Source organism: Rattus norvegicus, chromosome 7 (assembly GCF_036323735.1).
Source record: "Rattus norvegicus strain BN/NHsdMcwi chromosome 7, GRCr8, whole genome shotgun sequence".
Classification (NCBI taxonomy): Eukaryota; Metazoa; Chordata; class Mammalia; order Rodentia; family Muridae; genus Rattus; species Rattus norvegicus.
The window spans coordinates 105430808-105453023 of NC_086025.1; the positions used below are offsets into that span (position 1 = coordinate 105430808).

General features: G+C 38.7%; 1 protein-coding gene across 5 annotated transcripts in view; it reads right to left on the minus strand.

Moving 5' to 3' along the window:
• Fam135b (family with sequence similarity 135, member B) overlaps positions 1–22216 on the minus strand; it is a 268886-nt gene that overhangs the window by 160977 nt on the left and 85693 nt on the right. For all 5 annotated transcript variants that reach the window (XR_005487230.2, XM_008765601.4, NM_001427631.1 and 2 more), the window contains one exon: positions 4920–5015. Coding sequence is in view for 4 of the 5 variants with exons in the window: in XM_008765601.4 (XP_008763823.1) it covers positions 4920–4996 (77 nt within the window). In the remaining variant the exon portion in view is untranslated. The remainder of the gene's footprint in view (positions 1–4919; positions 5016–22216) is intronic.

The following is a 22216-nucleotide window of genomic DNA, read 5'->3' on the forward strand; positions in this document are numbered from 1 at the left end:
AGGTAGAAGCTTTGTGTTCAGTTCTGATGGGTAACTAAGAGCACAGCAATGACATATATTGTTTGGGAGATCTGTCTTCCTTAAGACCCACACACAACTCGGAGAGGTATTCAGCACTTGGCATTGGGATTTTCTTTTAAAAGGTATGGTTTCTGGGAGCCACTTATTCATCATTTCAGAATATTTCTTCTCATACTCTTGTCTCTACTTAAATAAGAGACTGATGACAGGGGAAAGAGTTGATATTAAGTGACTATTCTGTGACCTATATGAGAAACCTATATTATACCACCCAAGACTGAGACAGCACTGTAAAAGAAACTGCAGAAAAAAAACTTAAGATACAAAGAATAGGTATAAATATTGTGAAACTTGCCTTTTATGCATAAAATGAAATCACGGTGGTTATGGTTACCTGCAAGGAGCTTGTATAACATTATTTAATCATGATATGGAGTTGGAGCTCATGAATCCCTATGGCTCACTGACAATTGATAGGAAATGGGGATTACTTTTCTTCAGTGATGTACACACTAGCTAATTGCTCACTCCCCAGTAAATACACCTCACCGGTGCTCGTGCAAGCAACCTTAATGAAACTCAGTGTTTGCAATGGCTGTTCTTGGTTATGAGCCCGACTGCCCCTAGAATTAACTAAAATCCAAGCTTCTGGGAACACCTGTGAGAGAGTATTTTTCTTGATTGGATCATTTGAGGTGGAAAAATTCACCCTAAATCTGGCAGCCTATATGAAGGGAATTTTTTTTTTTTACCCGAATGCCCTCACTCTCACTGGCCAGTTCATTTCTTCCCTGGGATTAGAACCAATTACTTCAGGATTCCATAATATACTGAAGACCAGCTAAGACATCCTGTCTAGTGGTCTGAACAACTATTGGATCCTTGAACTTTTCATCAAGACACAATTATTGTTAAAATAGTTGGACCACAGGCTATAAGCCACTCTGATAATTATATAGAGATATTATAGATGGATATAGATAAATACATAAAAGTGATAGATATGTGACAGACAGATATAAATATATTCTATCAATTCTGTTTCTCTAGAAAACTCCGGGGGATTCAGAATGTCATCCAAAGAAGGACGACACAAAATTAACAATTCAATATGTTGGAAGGAAGGGTTCACCAAGACTGAGAAGGGGTAATGGGTGGTATATGTGAGCAAAATCCATTTTATATCTGTAAAATTTTTTCAAAGGATACATTTCTAATAACAGAACTGAAAGTCTGTAAAAGAAAATGCTCTTCTCCTGTATTAGTGGCTTCTATGTTTTAATGATTTGCATATTCATGAGTAAGCATATCTTTGACCCAGCACACACACATGCGTACATATATATAATCTTACATAAGTATTACTTATGCAACATAGATCATGAACCAGACTGTAGAAAAGGAATGTTTAAATGTAAAATGAGGTTGCAATAACATATCATTTAAAATAAATATTGTTTTCTTCTAATATTATTTTTTCTTACTAATCATGTAAGTTATGTCCCTTACAGTTTTTGGTTCTAATTTAGCCTAATTTGATGCTACCCTTTATTGATGACTTTGGCTACACAAGGCCTCCCAAACAGTCAAATATAAAACAAACATTCCAGACAAGCTGAAGAAGTTATAATTTTTCACATTGACTTTTCAACTCCTTTTACAACTTCACAGCGATCTGTTCATACTTGGGATGGGTTACTCTACAAGGTTTTGTTAACATTGACTATTTCATATAAAACTCTCAATACCTCTAGCCAAATTTACTGTTAGGATGAGCTGTGTGATGAATATTCCTCATGGGTCTATATATCAAATCATGTTTAAAATAAACTCAACTCAGCCTATTTATTTATGGATCTGATTAAACTGTCATTTTAAATTCCACTGTGTGCATCAACTAACTTTCAGTAGGAGTTAGGTAAGTAATGTTCCGGGTACTCCCTCGTGGTGCTATTGTTCAACTATCAGTATCATCCCACACTCATAACTCTAGATTTCTGTAAGAGCTCAGGTAGTTAAAATCTGAATGATGTTTATGACTGTATCCAACCATAAACTGGAGTGTTGGGCATATGAGCCTTGCTATTCTGTAGAACCCTGTTTGTTATTGACATCTGAAGTGCTGACCAAGAATCAGGAACAAAGTGCTTCAGAGTTCATCTAGATCTTAATTATTAGAGTACCTTGACTTATTTATACCTGTTGGCTAAAATCACTGTAAATTGAACATGTAATATCATCTATCTTGTGAACTTTGGAAAGGATGGAGAGCACTTGGACAGCAGGCTTAATTAATAAAAAAAGAATTCAGGATTGTGAGTGAGAGAGTCTTAAGTTTCTCAATCCATTTGACTATGCTAAGACTATATTTCTACTCCCCAGTTCCAAAGAGGCCTATAGTAACAAGTTCTCAAGGTGCTACTTCTAGAGATTGACTACAAATGCAAAAATGTCTAATGCCAGGGTGAAATTAGCAAAACTGCTTCCTTTTCTAACAAATGTAAAATTTGAACATCTGAATATGCAGATGCAACACAATTTGAAGCATGAGAAGCAGGAGTAGAGCCTGCCTAGGCATACTATTTTTCATTCTAAGTAAGAAGGGATTGGAGATAAGCAATCAATGGCCCTAACCATCTACAAATCCTATAAATCATAATAATGACTAGCATGACAAGATGTCCCCACATGGTACAATAGTGACCCTTTTATCTTAGGAGTAACCAATAGCTATTCTAATTGGATTTTAGTCCCATGCAATACCAGATATATACCTTATATTGTCAACCCAAGATAGTTGGTGAATTCATGCTACTCCCATCCCAAACCCTACCACTGCCACGTCTTAAAGCATTATCATTTCTAAGTGCAGTCTACATACTTATGTATTTAGTATTAGTCCAATGTAGCTCTCACCATCATCAAAGAATGCTTCTTCTTTCAGCATACACAGAATATTACATACAACTACATTTGGTCAAAATACTGAGAAGACTGATCATGAGGTGTCCAACCCTGGTTGATAAATCTGTAATAGAATATCTATGCCTAAGGTTCAAGGAGCACTGCTGAACAAGAGGTGGAAATGTTGGAAGAGCCAGAGAACAACAATGTCTACTGTGAGATAGTATCTCTCCATATGACACGGAAGTAGTGTTCATGAAATCTTAACTATGTGGTCACCTAAACAAGACCTGCACAATGACAACAACAGCTGACATGACAGCATGGGTGGGAGAAATAGCACAAGGCCCCATTCCTAGATGAAGAGTAACAGGCAATGATGACTGCTGAGAGGAAAAGTAAGCCTTCCCCAAGGATGAAACCCTGAAACCCCTGATTAGCCAAGTAGTGAACACTAAACACACACACACACACGGTGTGGGGGAGGGAGAGAGAGAGAGAGAGAGAGAGAGAGAGAGAGAGAGAGAGAGAGAGAGACTTTCTTTAACATATTTATTTAAAGTTCAATACTTTGAGAAGTTGGAGAAAGAAGAAGTTAGGGTGTAAATAATGTAAATATAGTATGGAGATCATTGTAAAAAGGGGGGATCATGGTACTCAAAAAAAAGCATTAATTTCAGATGTATGCTTCTAAAACTGGAGTGTTGCTTCACTGGTTGACACCGTGCATAGGTTCATAGGTTCTTTCACCCAAAGACAGCTTCTATCTATGTCTCTGCCCTCAGACTATGCTTTCTTTCAGACTGTAGTTTTCTTTATCCATCACAGTCATTAAAAATAGGCTATGTAATGTCAGGAATGGGCACCAAGAGGTTTAGTCCAATGACCTAATTACATGTTTCTCAAAGGAAAACACACAAATGACCAGTAAATATTTGAAAAACAAACCAGTCTAATATTACTAATTTGTAAGTTAATGATCATTAAGACTCTAGCCTTAATTAGAAAAACTATTATCAAAATAAAAAATAAACATTGGCAAGGATTTTCACAAAGGGGACTTTCACACATGTAGGCAGTATTATAAAATAGTACAAGTATGGAAATCTGATTAGAAGCTACAAAAAGAAATGACAGAATGATCTTGAAAACCCACCATGAAAGAGGGTGTATGTGTGTGTGTGTATGTGTGTGTGTGTGTGTGTGTGTGTGTGTATGTGTATGTATGTATGTATATATAAAGAAAAAAATCATCAGTATGTTGCTGATAATGGTATGACTCATTATTTCCAAAAATCTAGATGTTCATCAAGAAATGAGTGAAGATATTACACACACACACACACACACACACACACACACACACACACACACACCTCATATATAAATATTTTTCAATCATAAACATAGATGAGGTGGGAGGATATTGCATTGGGTTAAATTAATCATATAAAGATAAATACTACATGTCTTTTTCTTTTTTATAACAGTGAAAAGGATGATTGTATAGAAAGAGAGAACAGCATTATCTTAGTTAGGATTACTATTGCTCTGGTAAAACTCCATGACCAAAAGCAACTTAAAGAGAAGGGTTTATTTGGCTTACTCTTCCACATCACAGTTCATCATAAAAGGAAGTCAGGGCAGGAACTAGACATGGCAGGAACCTGGATGCAGGAGTTGATGCAGAGAATGTGTGCATAAACCTTACATCCCCAAATTCACTTCCTTTAAAGTGCAGTAAAAAGATGAACAGAGAAGAGGGAATACAGAAGAAAATGTGGGAGAGTGATCCAAATTAGCTCTTAGTCAACGCACAATTTACTCTCAAATGAACTAATAGTTTGAATTTTCTATTGGGCAGGAAAATAATGAAATTTCTTCATTAATCCAAATGTCTTATTACCTGATCATATCCAACGCGTGCGCACACACACACACACACACACACACACACACACACACACACAATTCACAGTGTGAATTATACTCACCCTCTCTGAAAAAGATCCACATTATAAAATTTATGTAGCTCCACAGAAAACTCAACTGTTCCTTGTACTTCAGACATGATCTTTTTGGTTCATTACCTGAAAAACAAAGAAGTAAGTTTATTGCTTAAGATGACTTTAGCCAAACATACACAGCCTGGTTTCAACAGCCGGTAACTTAGCAATGCCTAGATGGACAAGACCATTGGCTAACAGGACCAATACAACACCATGTATCTGTTTCATGATGTGTTCAAAGGTCCTTCTTCAAGAGAAAAAAGAAAGAGAGAAAGAAAGAAAGATGAATAGGCAGAAAGAAAGAAAGAAAGGAAGGAAGGAAGGAAGGAAGGAAGGAAAGAAAGAAAGATAGAAAGGCAGAAAGAGAGAAAGAAAGAAAAGGGAGGAGGAGGAGGAGGAGGAGGAGAGAGAGAGAGAGAGAGAGAGAAAGATTGAGAATAGGCCTTGTGGTTAGCACTTTTTGGCTGGAACTGAGTCTTGATCTATGACCCTTTTATCTGTCTATGACATGGAGGCCACATAGCCCAATTACTCTTAGGAGCTCACTTGCTTTCTGACAGGAGACCTTAGGCAACTCACTTAACCCCATGTTTCTTGGTGCTGTTTAATCTGGGAGTGAGAACTGCATTTGGTTTGGCTACATTATGAGAGGATGAAGTGAACACGCCCATTGATCCTTTAACACAAACCCGGACATGTACCAAATTCTTAATAAATGTTAGCCAGCACTGATGACAATGCATACTCATCACAGAATGTCACTCTATCATCAATATTGAAGAGTCAGGTGACTGAAGTGGCAACAGAACACATGGGTGTTGTGACAGGCAGATGCTATCTGTCTTGACAGATGGATTCAAAAGCTGATAAGAAGATTGGGTGAGACACAGGGAAAGAAATAGAATTACAACCTCATATTGCAAACAAATCAAGAAGAGAACCCCAGGCAGATTGAATCTTTTGAATATGTGAAATCAACTAGATAAGAGATATTTGAACAAAGAAGGGAAAACAAATTAATGGAACACCCGCTGTACTCATAGTCCTGTATATAATATTATACATACTACCTAGTTTTTTAGAACAATGATTTTGTGATAAAATTCTTGTCCTATTTTTTTCAGATGAACAAAAAGAACAAAGGAGGTTCTTACTTGCATCCTACAACAAAATATTGCACTCTTCGGAAAGTCTCATTTTCCCAAGGCCCAGTTTACTACTATGTGTCACTAAGACAATGCCAGCTACCCAGTAGGATTCTGGGTAATATAGAACATAATTCTTGCAATGTACCTATAGCCCAGCTGTTCTTGGTAGCTGGTATGACATGTGAGAAAGATTGAGAGCAGAAGAGATAAAATCAAAGGACACATAGACTTTCATAGCTGGCAAAGGTGATGGGCATGTAGGTCTTCTCTGAAGACCTCCCTTGATCCCCCTGGTTCAGAGCCAACTATCTAGGGTAATGCTATGCCAGTTCCCAAAAACAGCACTACACTGCACAGGATTAAGAAAGCTTCCATCCTGCGTTTCAGTACTGACAAGGGCTCCCTTCCAGAAAATACTTTTGATAATATAGAGGCTGTGGATCAAGTGAGAATGCTGCACATCCTTCGAATCAATATATATAAAGACTAATACTCAGAATTCTCATACAAAAACAAAACAAAACAAACAAACAAACAAATCAAAGAAACTGAACCACCTAGACTATTCATTGTGCTTGGCACTCCAGAGCGAGTTATGGTCTTGACCAACACAATAGAACCAACTGGGGTCAGAACCTGCCCTCTTCAACACCAATCTCAAGAAGTGCCCAGGAAAGGTTAAATAGCTCCCTGATTCACTTATCATACTAAAAGAAGCACTTCATTTTCCATATTTTTTTATCCAACAGTTGGAATGATCACAAATACAAAGTGCTGGTTCAGTCATCTGATTCTTTGTGTGTACCAGCCTTTAATTGCGCTGGGATCTCCTGACCTAGTATTCCTGTGGCTGGAATATGTATAGAGAGAGGAAGGGGGGGGAGTAGTGGGAGGGGAAGGGCAAGGGGGAGGGAGAGGGAGGGAGGAAAGGAGGGAGACGGAGGAAGAGGGAGAGAGAGAGAGACAGACATAGAAGGAGAGAGACAGAAAGAAAGACGGATAAACAGATACACAAAGACAAAGACATAGAGAGAGGAAAAGAGGACAGGGAAGAAGGAAGGGAGGGAAAGGGAGGAGAGGGGGAGTGGGGAGGAGAGCAAGAGGGAGGGAGAATGCCAGTGTTGATAAACACATGCTAAATGCAGCCAAAGGTTTTACACATTCTGGTTTACACAGGTCACTGTTACTATTTTTAGACCAGTAGTGACCCAGGATCCCAAAGATCTTGCTTTTCCAGCTCCAGTACTGATATGCATGTTTCCTGGGGCAGTAAAGCTCTATGAAACAAATATTGAGAAATAAAAAATGTTTACTAGATGTAAAATGTGATGCTATCATTTTCTCTGTGGAAATTTTACCACCTTATGACTTAGAACATATTAATAAAGTCAGAGCTCTGGAATTTGGAAACAACCACAGGAGTCTTTTCCTTTAATATCACATGATTAATTATAACCAGCACATGCCCCTAGATGAAGAAGCTAAGTTCAAATTTTACAATATCCATTTTAAATCTCTACTTTGGTCACAATATGAAATTTATGTTCAATAATTCAACACTATCTACACTGATCCCAACCTTCTCCCTGGATCTTTCTATTTGAAAAGTAATGATGATCTTAGACTGGGGGCTTTTGAATATGGTCCTCAGACTAGCAGCTTCAGTGACGAAAGCAACATTGAGTGCTAACCTAGATCTACTGAGTAAGACCTCGCTTACCCTCCTCTGGGAATTCTAACATTCACACTAATTTCAGAACCACTGCCTCGGATACTGTATTTGGAGTTGACTGAACTTGAGTTGACCCAGTACATTGTGAGTCATGTAATTCTGGACCTTGGTTGAACTTCCTGTTCCCTATTTTCCCCATGCTTACATTTACCCATGCTTAATGACTGGGTTGGATTAAAGTATGTTAACAGTTTAATATATTATTAGGTATACTGTAAAATATATAAATGAATTATATATACGCACATGGCCAACTCCACCCACTTCATCTACATCAAATACCAATCACGGAAATAGATGGCATAACTACATGTTAACAACCCATGGCACTTATATACCTACGACAACTAGTACGCACACAAACAACCATACACCTACTCACACTCAACGTACACATAAAAGATGCCCATAACAAAACACCCAAATCACCCTCAATGTCCAGAAAACACACACACAAACTCACCTTGTACACAACACACAGTCTTTGTCCTACCTGTGGCAACCAATTACCTTCTATAATTGATAGCTGCAAACAGCCTTTCAGATTTGATTTTACCACATTCATCTCTAAAAACACATTTCCTGGGAGCTGAATTCTCAAGTTCTAAGATTACTGAGTTTAAAGTAAATCTGTTCCCCCAAAATGCAAGGTATCCCTTACACTTTGACTCGGGGAGCTCAAAGGGAAGTAAAGTATTTTCCCATAGGACCCAGAGTTTCTCTAAAGAACTAACCTTTGAGTGAGAAGGCATTTGCTTTTGTCTGGGATAATCAATGGCAATATCTTTTTAAAGTGCAAAGGATCATTAGGTATTTGCCATCTGAGCTCACTTTGAGTAAGTACACTCGGCCTTGATAAATACTTCTGCTGTATAGAAGGCCTCAGGCATACCCTGCTTCACTCCCTGCCTCATCACTAAAACCTTTCACCTGTTTGAGGTCAGTTTGGCCTTACAAAGGGTCTACTAGGAGAGAGAAAAATCTGAAGATGTAATGGGAGTTTACAGAGAGGTTTCATTGTTCAGGAGAGCAGAAGAGCTGGTCTCTCCAATTCAACTTTTTCCTCAACATTGGTCCAATGTCCTCCCACAAAAGAATCATCTATAAATTTATAGATAAAAAAAACCCATATTATTGGGTCAAACAGTCAGATCTTCTCAACACCAAAAGAGACCTAGTAACATTTTCATAGTAATTTCATTGCTTCTAAAGTCAAATGGCACAAGGAAACACTGGAGCTGAGAGGAGCTACAGGCTAGATAAACAGTTTTCTATTTGTACAACCAAAGAAAGAAAAAAAAGTAATGGCAGGAAAGAGTACTAAGTCTTTTTCTTTGCAAGCTCAAGTCAAGCTCCTTCCTATAGAGATATGCAGACAGTCTATATTTATGCACTGTTGTGTAAAGAGTAGACAGTCTGGGCAGTAATCAGAGGTCTTTGTGGATAAAAGGCATATAAGTCATGAGAGTGTGAATAGGTGAGCATGTGTAAGTTTGCATAGGTGTGTGTGTGTGAGTGTGTGTGTGTATGTATGTATGTATATGTGCCTCACGTTTTGTAAATAAATGACCCAGGATTTACATACCTATTTTTACCATTTGATTCAACTTGCAAGCCTTAGTCTCCTTCTTGGTATAAACAAGATAGTTTGCCTAACAGGAAGGAGAAGGTTGATAACTAATGTTAATCCAAACCTCCTCATGGTGAGTACTTCACATGAGCTTTCTTTTCATATTAATCTTCAAATTTCATAATCCCGTTTTTGCCTTTAAATTTCCTTAGGTTGTTTGTTCATTTGTTTGTTTAGTTGGTTGTTTTGTTGTTGGTTGGTTGTTTGATTGGTTCATTGGTTGGTTTTGTCATCATTATCAAGGGGGGGTGTAGTCAAAGACATTGAAAACTGATCTACATGGAGAGAGTGGAGGAATGATCATATTTCCCTCCACAACTGTAGTCAACAACTCCCTCCTCTAAAGATGGTGCTAAGAGAATATTTCATCTTTGGGTCAGAGGTATCTAAAGGATCCTTAAATTATGTAAGATTGTCACTCCCTATAAAGGTGTCCAGGAATCAACTGGATATTGGTCTTTCATCCACTCAAACTTAGTTTTCAGTTCTTAGCACCTTCAGTTCTTCAAATAAAATCCCTTCTCTTCATTTCCATAGCACTCCCCTGGGAATGTAGTCACCATCTTCTTCCTGCATTAGTCCTGTCTCCTGGGTACAGGCATCTGCCCCAGTCCATGCTTCTGTTAGGACACCATCACACTTTCACCACAATGAGGATCTTTCTAGAACATACAACATGTCTGTGAAGTGACTCTTCCTTGCCTTCAGTGTGACACAAGAGATATTTCATACCTGTGAATTTCTTATTCTTAAAACACAGTGATTCTTGCCGTCATTCGCATGCTGTGTCTGACTTTAATCCCTCTCCCTAAATTCTACAATTTGAGTTTTTCTGAGCACCTTATCTTCACAAAGGCTCTGGGAAAGAAACCTCAGCCCAGAAAGGTAGTGCTCATGACTAATGATGTCATACATTCAAGGGTTTCAGCTACTGCCACCAGATTACTTTTAATCAGCCATAGAAATTACTGTTTTACTTCTTTTTTCAACATAGGGGTTTATTAGGATGCCTTTCTTCAGCAAGATTTCAAAAATCTGTCAGGCAATCCACTCCAAAATAACCAGATTGCCTTAGCCTAGGGGTTCCAGAGTCCCTGGGGTACAGAGGTCCATGTCAATTAAATGTTCATGATTGTTTAAACGTTTAAAATATGTCTAAACTGTATAATTAGCAATTTACATTTTCCAAAATGTCTTAAAATGTCCTCAGTTACCTTATGAGAAAATCTGATAAATACACACACACACATATATATATGTATATATATATATTCATATTCATAATTCCAGCATCTTACTAGATATCACCTGGGGAAGACTTCTTTAACAAGAATGCTTTCCATTAAAGTATGGCTTTTCCCTAAAATTTCAATATTTCAGTTGTGCAGCCTTTGATATTTTAAACTAATACGAAAAGTATGTTGACCTTTCTATACATTTACTTTACAAAAAGGGCACAGGGCATCAGTGAGCTAAGAAGACAGTAGCTGAAAAAGGAAGGTGGGCAAACATCATGAAAGAGTGAGGACAGGGAGAGTCACCTGAGGACAGTGTAGCAACTGCAACAAGACTTAGAACACAGTGTCAGTACAAGCTGACTCCACTCAACGATGAGATAAATGACAAGGATGGTTCCCTAAAACCTGCCCCTGTGCTATATGTGCAGATGCCTCCCTGAAACCTGCTCATGCACCACATGCAGAGATGGATCTCTGACACATATAGAGAGGAATTTTAATCCAGTAACACGGCTGCTCTAGCAAGGGATCACATTCGAAGATGTTCTGGGTCTATAAGATCTGGCTGTAAAACAGACACATCCTTAGTACACACTTTTAATCCCCAACAATGAAGGTAAGCTTAGTTTGTAGAATAAAGCAGGCAGTGAAATCTAATTAAGGGGCCTACAAAGTGATGAATCAGAGGAAGATTGGTCAGGAAGAGTCAGAGATAGGATACACGCAACTCACACGAGAACAGCTCAGGAAAGAGAGACTAGTTAAGAGCAGCAAGAAAGAAGAAAAGGTGGTGGGTGGTGGGTGTGTATGAAAGGTTTATGGGAACAGGTTGCAGACATAACAAGCTATTCACAGGTAAAGACAGAACAAGCTAGAGAATGGGGTGGGGGAGAAGATTAGAACATATTACCGAAGTTAGGTAATTAGAACAGAGAAAGAAATACTCTGGACTCAGCCAAAGCCATGTATTCACACAGCTTGGGTGATTCTCATCTCCTCTAATCATCTGAGAAAATAAAAGCATCATTTACACATAGGCACCTGCGTTTCATGAAAAGATGGTTCTAAAAACTGTGCACCCGTATTCCAAGGAGAAATGGTTCAGACATCTACACTTGCATTTCATGAAAAGATCGTTCTGAGCAACCCCATCTGTGCACAGTGCAGAGATGGTTGTTAGACTCTGTACCTGCACTTCATGCAGAAATGATTTCCTGACACCTGACTCTGGACTCCACACAAGCATAGATGCCATCTACCTGCCTCTACACTCCATGCAGAGATGGTTGGCAGCTCCCTACCCCCGAGATCTATGCTTTTTTTTAATCTACCCTAGAGAATTACTAAAAGTCATCACTGTAATGAAGTGCGCTATGACAATGTTCCAGATGTCATGGCTGCAGTGAGAGAATCTGTTTAATGCCTCAGCAAACGTTCTAATTGAGAATGAAAATGACCAGCACTATTTGTTTAAAATGCTGAATTTTTTCCAGAATGTATTTTTTACTTCTTATTAAAAAAATCAGGCATCTGTAGGCATGTGCAATTATGTTCAGGCCTTCAAGTATATTCCATTGATCAATGTGTCTGTTATGCTGGAATCATATTGTCTTTGTTACTATAGCTCTGTAATACAACTTGAAGTCTGAGAGGGAATACGTCCAACAGTTCTTTTATTATTCAGGCTTGACTACTGTCATGATTTTCATTCTTGGTGTGTGTGTGTGTGTGTGTGTGTGTGTGTGTGTGTTTATGAAGTTTAAGATTGTTAAGTCAATTGATCTGAAAATTTGTATCGTAACTTTGATGGGGATTGAACTGAATCTGGACATTGCTTTTTGGTAGGATATAAATATAATTTCACATTATTAAGTCTGAAAATCAATGAGTATGGGAATTCTAACCATCTTCTGGTATCCTCACAAGTTTCTTCAATATCTTTAGGTTTTGAATGCAACTGCCTTTTAGTGTTCAAAGTTATCTCAAAAGTATTTTTGAAGTTATTGTGAACGATACTGTTTTTATGACTTTTCTATACACACTACCAGAGGACAAAAGCGATCATTAACATCACTCAGCTACTAGTATTTAGAGCTGCAATAGTGACCCGCCTGCAAGACGTAAGATATAACCTCTGCTGCAGTAGTGGCACAAATATCATATGACTGACCAACTACTTTTTAATAGGATTTAAGGCCCACACCTTTAGATGGAATCTATACTGACATAATCCCAGAGCTTTTCCTCAGTTAGTGCTAAACACTTCAGAGGCACTACTCAGTGCCTACTTCGAACTGCAGTAGGCACAAGCTTATTGCTCCTGATGCCAACAAAAACAAATGCATATCAAGGCACCTAAGTATGGTTTCATACACATCCAAAGCTCCCCATGAGTGGATCCCTTCACGGAAATGGCAGTGGCTTTATATTTGCCGAATCTGATGATCACGTTCTGCCTCACAGGCTACGTAAATCATGCTTCAGATCTCCCATATTTCCTCATCCAAAATCATAAAAATTATATATATATATATATATGGCAATGATTTCGCTTTAAAAAGTAATACTAATACATATTTTATCAATAATAGCTATTTAATGATATTAGAAGAATTAATTATGCATGCACTATGCAATAACTTTTAAGCATAATGAAATATAAGCTTCAGTCTCCAAACTGATCTGGCTGGAAGGTTGTCTGAAATGCCAGTAGTGCTGGGCAAAGTTGAGGTGCTTGGAGAAGATTTTAGTCTTAGCCCAAAGACTAACTAGGACCCTGAACCAGGTAGAGGCGTACTGAGTGTTCAAATAACAGACAGGGACTTGGTCTGACTTAACCTCTTGTCTCTCTGAGTCTTAGAGAAGACAGAAGTTTCTTCCCTCTTTCTGAAGAACCCCAGGGTAGTAAGGTGGTAAGACCCACATCGTTATGGTTAATCTTATGTGTTTGTGGGAGGGGGGTCTAAAAGCAATGATAAAAATGATCCAAGTTGGAGACAGAAGTGACAGACACACCTGCTCAGAAGGGACAGATTTGCAGTCTCCAGAAGAATATCAACAGATGTTGTCTGCCCAAAAGCTAAAGAGGGGATTCCTGCTTTAGGAAAGAGTCTCAAGTCGACGTCCTCTATGCTTCCTGACAGCTTTGAGTGTCTATGAATATCACACCATCTAATTTTAAGGTTCTGCATTCATTAATGGCTATAAATGTTTCAGAAGCGTTTCCTTTGCATAACCACAGCACACCCAATTCAAGTTGAATCACAGGAAGACGTCAGTGGGCTTAGAATTGTTGCTACTTTGTTTAACCCTTTGAGTTCACCTTCACTATGTAGGCACCAATTCCTCATACACCAAACATGGGGATTCAGTGAACTGTAGATTCAAGTTTCCATCCCGTCTTATACAGAGACACGTGCTATCAGGGTCCCTTTGGAATCCTGACTCTTAATCTCAATTCCAGAATGTTATCATTGTTGGTAGCCAAAGTTTTCAGATCCATGACTTCTTTTGGTCAGAGAGAGAACTCAAAAAATCAAATCAAGAAAAAAATTGCCCCAAATCCCTACTGCTAATAGGACAAGAAGCAGATGAAGTAAACTGTATCAGGAACTAAGGACTTTAGAGACTCTAGAAAATTCAGGGAGAAGAGAGATCAGCCCCTTTTTGTTGGATGCCTTGAGAATCTGTCACACAGACTGGCTGAGAGAAAAATCATGACAGGAACTTTAATATGTTGGTCTTCAGCATGTGATGCTATATGAGGCTGCACAGACAAACCGACCTAGGCCACCGGGCCATTGTGACACCACTGGGCATCTATTCCAAGAGACACATGAATTCTTATCATAAAAACCAGGACTTCAGTCTTAGTCTCTTATTCTCTCACTACCTTAAAAGTCAACACTGCAAACATTCTTCTTCAACCCCTTTCCCTTGAGCACTCTACCTCCTCAGAAAGTTACTGTGCTTTTGCCCAAGCCATCACTGGCAGTAATGTAAGGCTAATTCTCACCTCTCTGATAGGCTACCTCTCCTTGGGAGCCTCATTCCTGCTTCCTAGATTGCCTATGTGCCACCCTCCTAAGAAAGCTTCTACCTATCATACTAAGTGAAGGCACATCTACTTGGAAGCATAGAAAAGGGGATTACTACCAAATTTACCAGGAATCATGGGAGAGTAAGGGCATAGAACAGTACTTAGGGTAGGCGAGGAAGGAATGAATAGAGAACAAAACAAATGTGCTTGTGAATGAATGAGCCAGTTTGCTCTTGTTCTTGGCAACTACACACCGCTTCTCCCTGTTCACTTTGAACCTTCATCTACATGGGTCTTAGAGAGACCATAAGAACCCAACCCTGGGCTTATTTTGCCCTGTGCATATGTCTCTGAGTAGAGGGGAAGGCCTCTACTCCATTATACCTGGAAACACTTTATAGCACAGTCTGCCTGGAGGAGGTATGCAGAGGCTACTGATGCGCACACTGCAGAGAGGGCCATACTTCTTGCTGCAATGGTGCATCATTAACATTAGAGGACCTGATCACAAGTAAACAGAACATAGGCTTTGCTAATGAGACAAGGTTGATGTTTCAGTTGTGCTCTGGTTGTATCCTGGATTTAATGATTTGCAATCTCATTTCATTTAGCATCTGCCATTAGCCTTGTAAGCCCATCATGACTCAGCTTGCATCATTTCATTCCCACACTGACCACCCACAAGACTCCTGGGCCTCAATTCCACCCTTCTCACACACTTTACTCAAGGCTTTACTCGAGAAAAAAATTGAAGCAAAGGATCGATATCATTGACAGGTGTTCCTCGTGGATGTTTTCTGGAAGTTCCTGGGATCCAAACAGAACATAGGATCAGTCTTTCCTGGACTCACCGTCATTGGCATCAAGCATACAACAGGTATCCTGTTTCTGGGACACACATTCTGTTCGTCCAGATGCCCAGGCCTCTCTTGGGTTTCAGTTGTCGGCTCACAAGGTAACATCGTTGGGGAGACTTTGAACAGAAGCATACCCAACTCTCTGCTTCTCAGAAGGAAAGATTTAGCAACTGTTGGTTTGGAAAGCAGCTCGCTAGAGAGGGAGTAACGGTTTGGTGCTAATCTGCCATGACCACACATCCCACTCTTTACCAGCTAGGGACAATGTACAGGTGGATGTGCTTCTCAATGTTCTCATCGGTGCACAGCTGATAACACTCTCTACCCATGACTGTGAGAAAAGCCAAATAACTTCTATCTAAAGTAAACAGTTTGGGATCTCACAGACAGAAAACACTTGACATAGTGATTGTTAGCGTTCTATTTGTGACCAAAGACAATTGTGAGTTACAAAACTAATGAACTTTACAATCGGATTTAGAAATGCTGCCTTTTTAAAGTAAATGGAGGAGTTTAGCTTTATTCTTTAAAATGTACATTTTATTTATTTTATTTTACTTATATTAGTGTTTTGCCCTCATGTTATCTATATGTACCACGTGTGTGCCTGATGCCTAAAGAAGTTAGAAGAGGGGGTCAGATGTCCTGAAACTGAAGTTACAGATGACTTAAAAACACCGTGTGTGTGTGTGTGTGTGTGTGTGTGTGTGTGTGTGTGTGTGTGTGTGTGTGTTCGTGTGTGTGTGTGTACACTGGGAATTGAACCTCCATCTTCAAAAGGACTTAATCCTTGAGTCAACTTTTTATCCTGTTTTCATTTTAGAGTGAGTATTGAACAGGCATCTATGAAGTCTGACGACCACTCCAGTTTACTTATTCAGTGAATTGTCCCTGATCAAAATGTCAAGGCACTATAGAAAAGTGAAATATGTCTCAGTCCTTACCCAGATAACATTCATATCAGCTATGGAACGAAATAGTAGGATCCTAAAATTCCATCTGTGTTTTCATTTCCTCAATGGTTACATCATTTAGGCACATCATTAATTTCTATAGAATAATGGGTAAATGGAGAGAGCAGAAGCAAGAGTTTTACAAACACCATAATCCCTAGAGCTGGGGAGAAGGCTCAATAGTTAAGAACACTGGCTAGTGGTACAGAAGACCTATGCTGGGTTCCCAGTACCCATATGGCAGGTCACAATGCTTTGTAACTCCAGTAAGTTCCAGGGGATCTAATGTCATCTTGTGGGCTCTTTAAACACCAGGCAAACCAGTGATGCACAGACATACATACAGAAAAATCCTTATCCACATAAATATTTTAAAACTTCTATTTAGAGACAGATACCTGATCAACCCCTTTCCCTACTGCCATCCTAGGTTTTATGTAAAGTATATTGATCTGATTTTCTTAACCCTCAATCTATAGTCTGTTTTTAACTAAGAAACACCATGGCCTTTTCTAGGAAGTGACTTTAAGCACTTTACCTTTAAAGATTTAGGGTAAGTCCTTAATGGCTTCCTACTCCCTTGGTCATAAATGTCTATACCCTTACCTCGCCCAGAATAGTCCAAATGATCTCCTCCTAGCTCTATTGTAGATAATACCTTCCTAGAAAGATGAACCCGTTCTCAGGTTGTTGCTGGTCAAGAATTGAGTCCATCAGATGTTCCTGAAGTTTTTAAACTGAACTTTTCTTCTCCCTCTGAGGCTCTTTCTAAGGTGGCTCTCAAGTGTCTTCTGGTTTTAATCCAGGGCCAATTTCCCCCAAATTCTGTCTACTTCTTCTCCAGTAAGTCACCTTCATTGATTGGTTTTTGTTTGTTTGTTTGTTTTGTTTTGTTTGTTTTTGTTTTATTTTTGTTGTTGTTTGGTCTTTTTTTTTTTTTTGAGGAACTATCATTCTATAGATTAACTATTTGCTTAGTTTTATGTCATTTCAGGAAATTTCATTCTTGGAAAAGTGTAACTCCCTTTGTTCCTGAGATGCTGCATCCCAAGAGGACAGCATAAGGCTCAGGACAGACACCGTATTCCATAAACACTGTATGCACTAAAAGAACAGGTTGAGCTCCAAAAACACAGATATCTCAGATGCCATAGAGGGCTAAGATTTTAGCAAAGGGAACCACCAATTCCTATGATACTATACGCTTCAAATTTTGCTTCAGTCCAGCTCAAAATACAGCCTAATAGATCCCCATTAACACGTTGATTTCTTTATGAAATGATATTTAAGTACGGGCAGACAGCCACAGCTGCTCAAGTCAACCCAGCTAATAAATGACTTCATGATATTTAAATAGATTGACTGAGTCACATTTTCTTAGCCAGAGAAAAAGAAGATAATGAACATCCCACAAGACAGTAGTCAGAGGTCTGCAGGGGACTTAGGGATAAGGGAAGCAGCATTCAGAGGAAAAGAAAAGGTAAGGCCCATATTTAAAAGATGCCAACCTTAAAGATCTTGGTAGCTTCCTTCTACTGTGAATCAGATGAACTTAAAGTTAAAAACTTCATACTGACTTAGCTATTAATCATTATATGACAATGATCAACCTATTTTGGGCATGAATTAATTATGAACTTATGCCTTTTTCTTTTTAAAAACAATCTTCTTTAATATATGTCCCCACAAAGACTGTGTAGACCTCCTTCCTAGGCATGAAGAGCTGATGAGTCTGCTCAGTCATGTAGCAAACTTTCATATCACCTAAAAGCCCATGTTGTATCAGCAACTAAGCCAGGTATAGGAGATATAAGGGAAACAGTGGACTTTCAAAATATGGAGGAATTGCATCAGATAATCCTGAGACAGTAGGATGGATGAAATGTATAAGGAAGGCATATGCAGGATATTCAGGAAGCCTGTATCAAGATTACAGATGTCTCCCAGTCATCTTGCTGGGCCTTAAGAGGTTAACACGATCATCTCACTGTATACTGTGATATGATCAAGTGAAGAGGTTAAAGGAATAAAGATTGCCCTCCAATAATTATTCCGAAGCAGAGTACATATTGATCTCATCATCTGATTAACCTAACATACACGCACAAACACACATACATACACACACACACAAACAATTTATATACGTATATATAGTGTTATTTAAACTTTGAGGATTAAAAACTGGTAAACAATCAGCTAAACAATGATAATTAGCATTACAGATAGATATATCTATGGAGCTACTTAAATGGGTAGAGAAATGTGAAAGTAGACCAATTTTGCTAAGTCCTTGGTTAGAAATGTCACACCTGAACTTTACTTAATACCCATCAGGGATAAGCACCTCTTCCTTCTACTACCTGTATCCCATATTTACAGCCCTTTGCAAGTCCCAGGAGCTATAGTTTTGTCTCTGGTAAATCTATCTTTCTCCACCCAACTTTCTCATAGCATTCCATTTATCACCTTACAGAAACTCAGCAGAAATAACGTATTACAGAATCAAACAAGAAACTAGCATTTCAGACCTCTGTTTTAGACCTGCCAGTCTCAGTAGTTAACGTGGATGCTCCTAGGAAGTTCTTCACTTCCCAGGGCTCCTCGTACCCAGTCATTCCAGGGTAAGTTCTGCCAACCTAGCTTTCCTCTGTGTATCTCTACCTGAGAGAGAATGACGATGCTGTTAGCTGTGGTAATTTAGGCCCAGTGATACAGTGTGTATGTAGAAGCAGTACCTGAAAGAAATTGAAACGCTGTCTCCAAAAACCCCAAAGCCCAGCCACCTTCCCTCAGGCTCCTAAAACACACTTGCAAGTTCTCCCTGATTTTTTGTATTTTTCCACCCAGAAGTCAGAGGGTCTTTTAATACAAAAATAAAATCACAATTCCCTAGCTACCAAATCTTGTTGGCTTTCTATCACACTTTAAATATATTAGAACCCTCCAAAAAGGAAACACAGATGGCCAACACATCCATGAAAATGGGCCCAACATCTTTAATCAGGAGGGAGATGGCAAGTCACATTAAAGTGAACAACACCAATTAAATATGGGCCAATGACTTCAACAGACACCTCAGCAACGAAGACACGCAGAAGGAAAAGACACAAAGGAGAACATACCCCTTACCATGTGTCATCAAGGAAATGCAAAGTAAGACAAAGTCATACCACTGCACATCTGCCATAATGGCTTAAAGTCACAACACCAAAGCACCAAGGTGCTTTGAGAGGAGGTGCTAGAGAGGAGGTAGAGAGACAGGATCTCTCATTCATTCCTAGTAGGAATGTAAATAGTGAGGTCACTTTGGAAAAGAGTTTGAGTTTTCATACAAAATTAAACATATTCTTAACACAAGATACAACAATTATATTTTTTGGTAGATATACAAAAAGGTCTAGAACTACTGTCCTCACAAAAATCTGCACACAGATGGTTAAAGCATGCTGATGATAATTATGTAAAATATGGAAGCAAGCAAGATATACTTCAGCCAGGGAAATGTTAAATGAGCAACTGTGCATTCAGATAATGGGATGGCATTTAAAGCCAATGAGAAACAAGACTCACATCCTGTGAAAGTTTGTGGGAGAACCTTACATGTTGGAAGGTATGAATGACACTGAGATGCATGGGTACATACTATGAGACTTTATCCATTGCATTCTGTAAAAGGTGAAATTGTAGAAGCTGAAAAAAAATCTGTGGTTGTCATGGGTTTGGAGATAGTAAGCCATGAACATATGGAACGTGGAGAATATTTTCTAGGGTAGGAATACACTAGTGGTAGGTGGTTGTCATTTGATATCTGTCAAGATCTTTCAGTATTCAGCATCAAAGATGAGCCCTAGTGTTAAACCATGGAACTTATGTTATAATTGCAACAATATATACCTATAATATAAAACAGTGTGCTAATATGTGTGAGTTATTAATGGTGAGGAGTATTAGGCATGTATTGGGTCAAAGCAGAAATGGAAAATCTCTATCACTTCCACTATGCCTTTATATGAACAAAACACTCTTCTGAAAACTAGCCTGTCAACATATACACATAAAAATAATACAGTAACATGACTTTACATCAACAAGGATGCCTATGCATTTTAGAAAATTTGAAAACTAATAACTTCCAAAACGGAAGTAGAAAAACTGGCTCTTATCCATTGATCATAGAAATGTAAAGCGATACAAAGCAATTTGAAAGATCCAATGACTTAGACCCAAAGTTGTCATGTGACTCAGAAATTCTAAACCCAGTGTTAACTGAAGAAAAATGAAAACAGTTGGTCAAACCAAACTTCATGTGTGAGTGTTCAGAGATACATTATACACAACATACAAAGGAGCAAAAAGACTGATCTTCATCAACTGATCAATTGCTAGACATACGCAGCAGGTCCACACATGGAAGTGTCATTTTTCCCTTTGTTTTCCTAATCTCGTAATTGTTTATTGTCTGAGAAGTTTGAATATCATAGATACAAGAATTATATATTTGATTATATATACTTCTATGGCCTCCCACCCCTCCAATTCATCCCTCATCCTCACACCACCTTCCCCAACATCACATAGTCTCTGTCTCTCTGTATCTTTGTCTCTCTCTCTCTCTCTCTCTCTCTCTCTCTCTCTCTCTCTCTCTCTCTCCCCCCCTCTCTCTAAAGCTTATTTAGTTCTACTTTATGCTGCAAGTATGTATATAGGTATAGGGTCTTCTGAAGCATTAACAGCCTCACTGGAACCTCCTCAACTAGGGATAAAACACCACTAATACCTTCCATGTCTCTTCCATGTATGGTTTTTGTCTAGCTTGACTTATGACGTGCTTGGTTAGGAAGTCATCATTACATGGCTGCTATCTTAATTAGGGTTTCAAGGGCCATGATAAAATACCACAAGCAAGAGCAATTTGAAGAGGAAAGGGTTTATTTTGTCTTACTGCTTGAGTCCATCATTTGAGAAGTCAGGTTGGGAACTCAAGGAAGGAAGTGATGCAGGGTCGATAGAGGAGTGCTGTTTACTGACTTGCTGCCCATGGTTTACTCAGCCTGTTTTCTTATAACTCCCAGGCCCACCAACCCAGGGATGGCACTGCGCACAGAGAGCAGGGAACTTCCACATCAATCATCAGCCAAGAAAATTGCTCACAGGCCAGTCCAGTAGGGACATTTTCTAAATTGAAGTTCCTTCTTCCTGAATAACTCTAGCTTGTGTCAAGTTGACATAGATCTAACAATTACAGTTTCCTTGGCTTCCTGTCCAGAATATTATTTAAGTGCAGAAAAAATGAAGTTTTAAAATGCAGATAGACCTTACAACATAGTGATAAATGAAAAAAAAACATACAGAATTGTAAATTATGTTGTATTGTGCCATTTGTAAGAAAAATGTGGACTGGGGCAAATCTACATAGAAAAATAAAACAAAACAAAACACACAGTAGAAACCAAACTCTGGGGAAACAGTGATAGACAGTGACTGCTAATGATATGAGACTTCCTTTTGAGGTTCCAGAAGTTTCTTTGAGGTAGAGAGTTGTGGCACTGCCATGATTAGGAAAATATCTGAACCTGTTGAACTATGTGAATTTTGTCACATACATATTTACTCTTAAAGAAAAAGAAAAGCCCTTCCTTCTGTATTACTCTGAAAGTTCTCTTCTTAGACACCTCAACAACT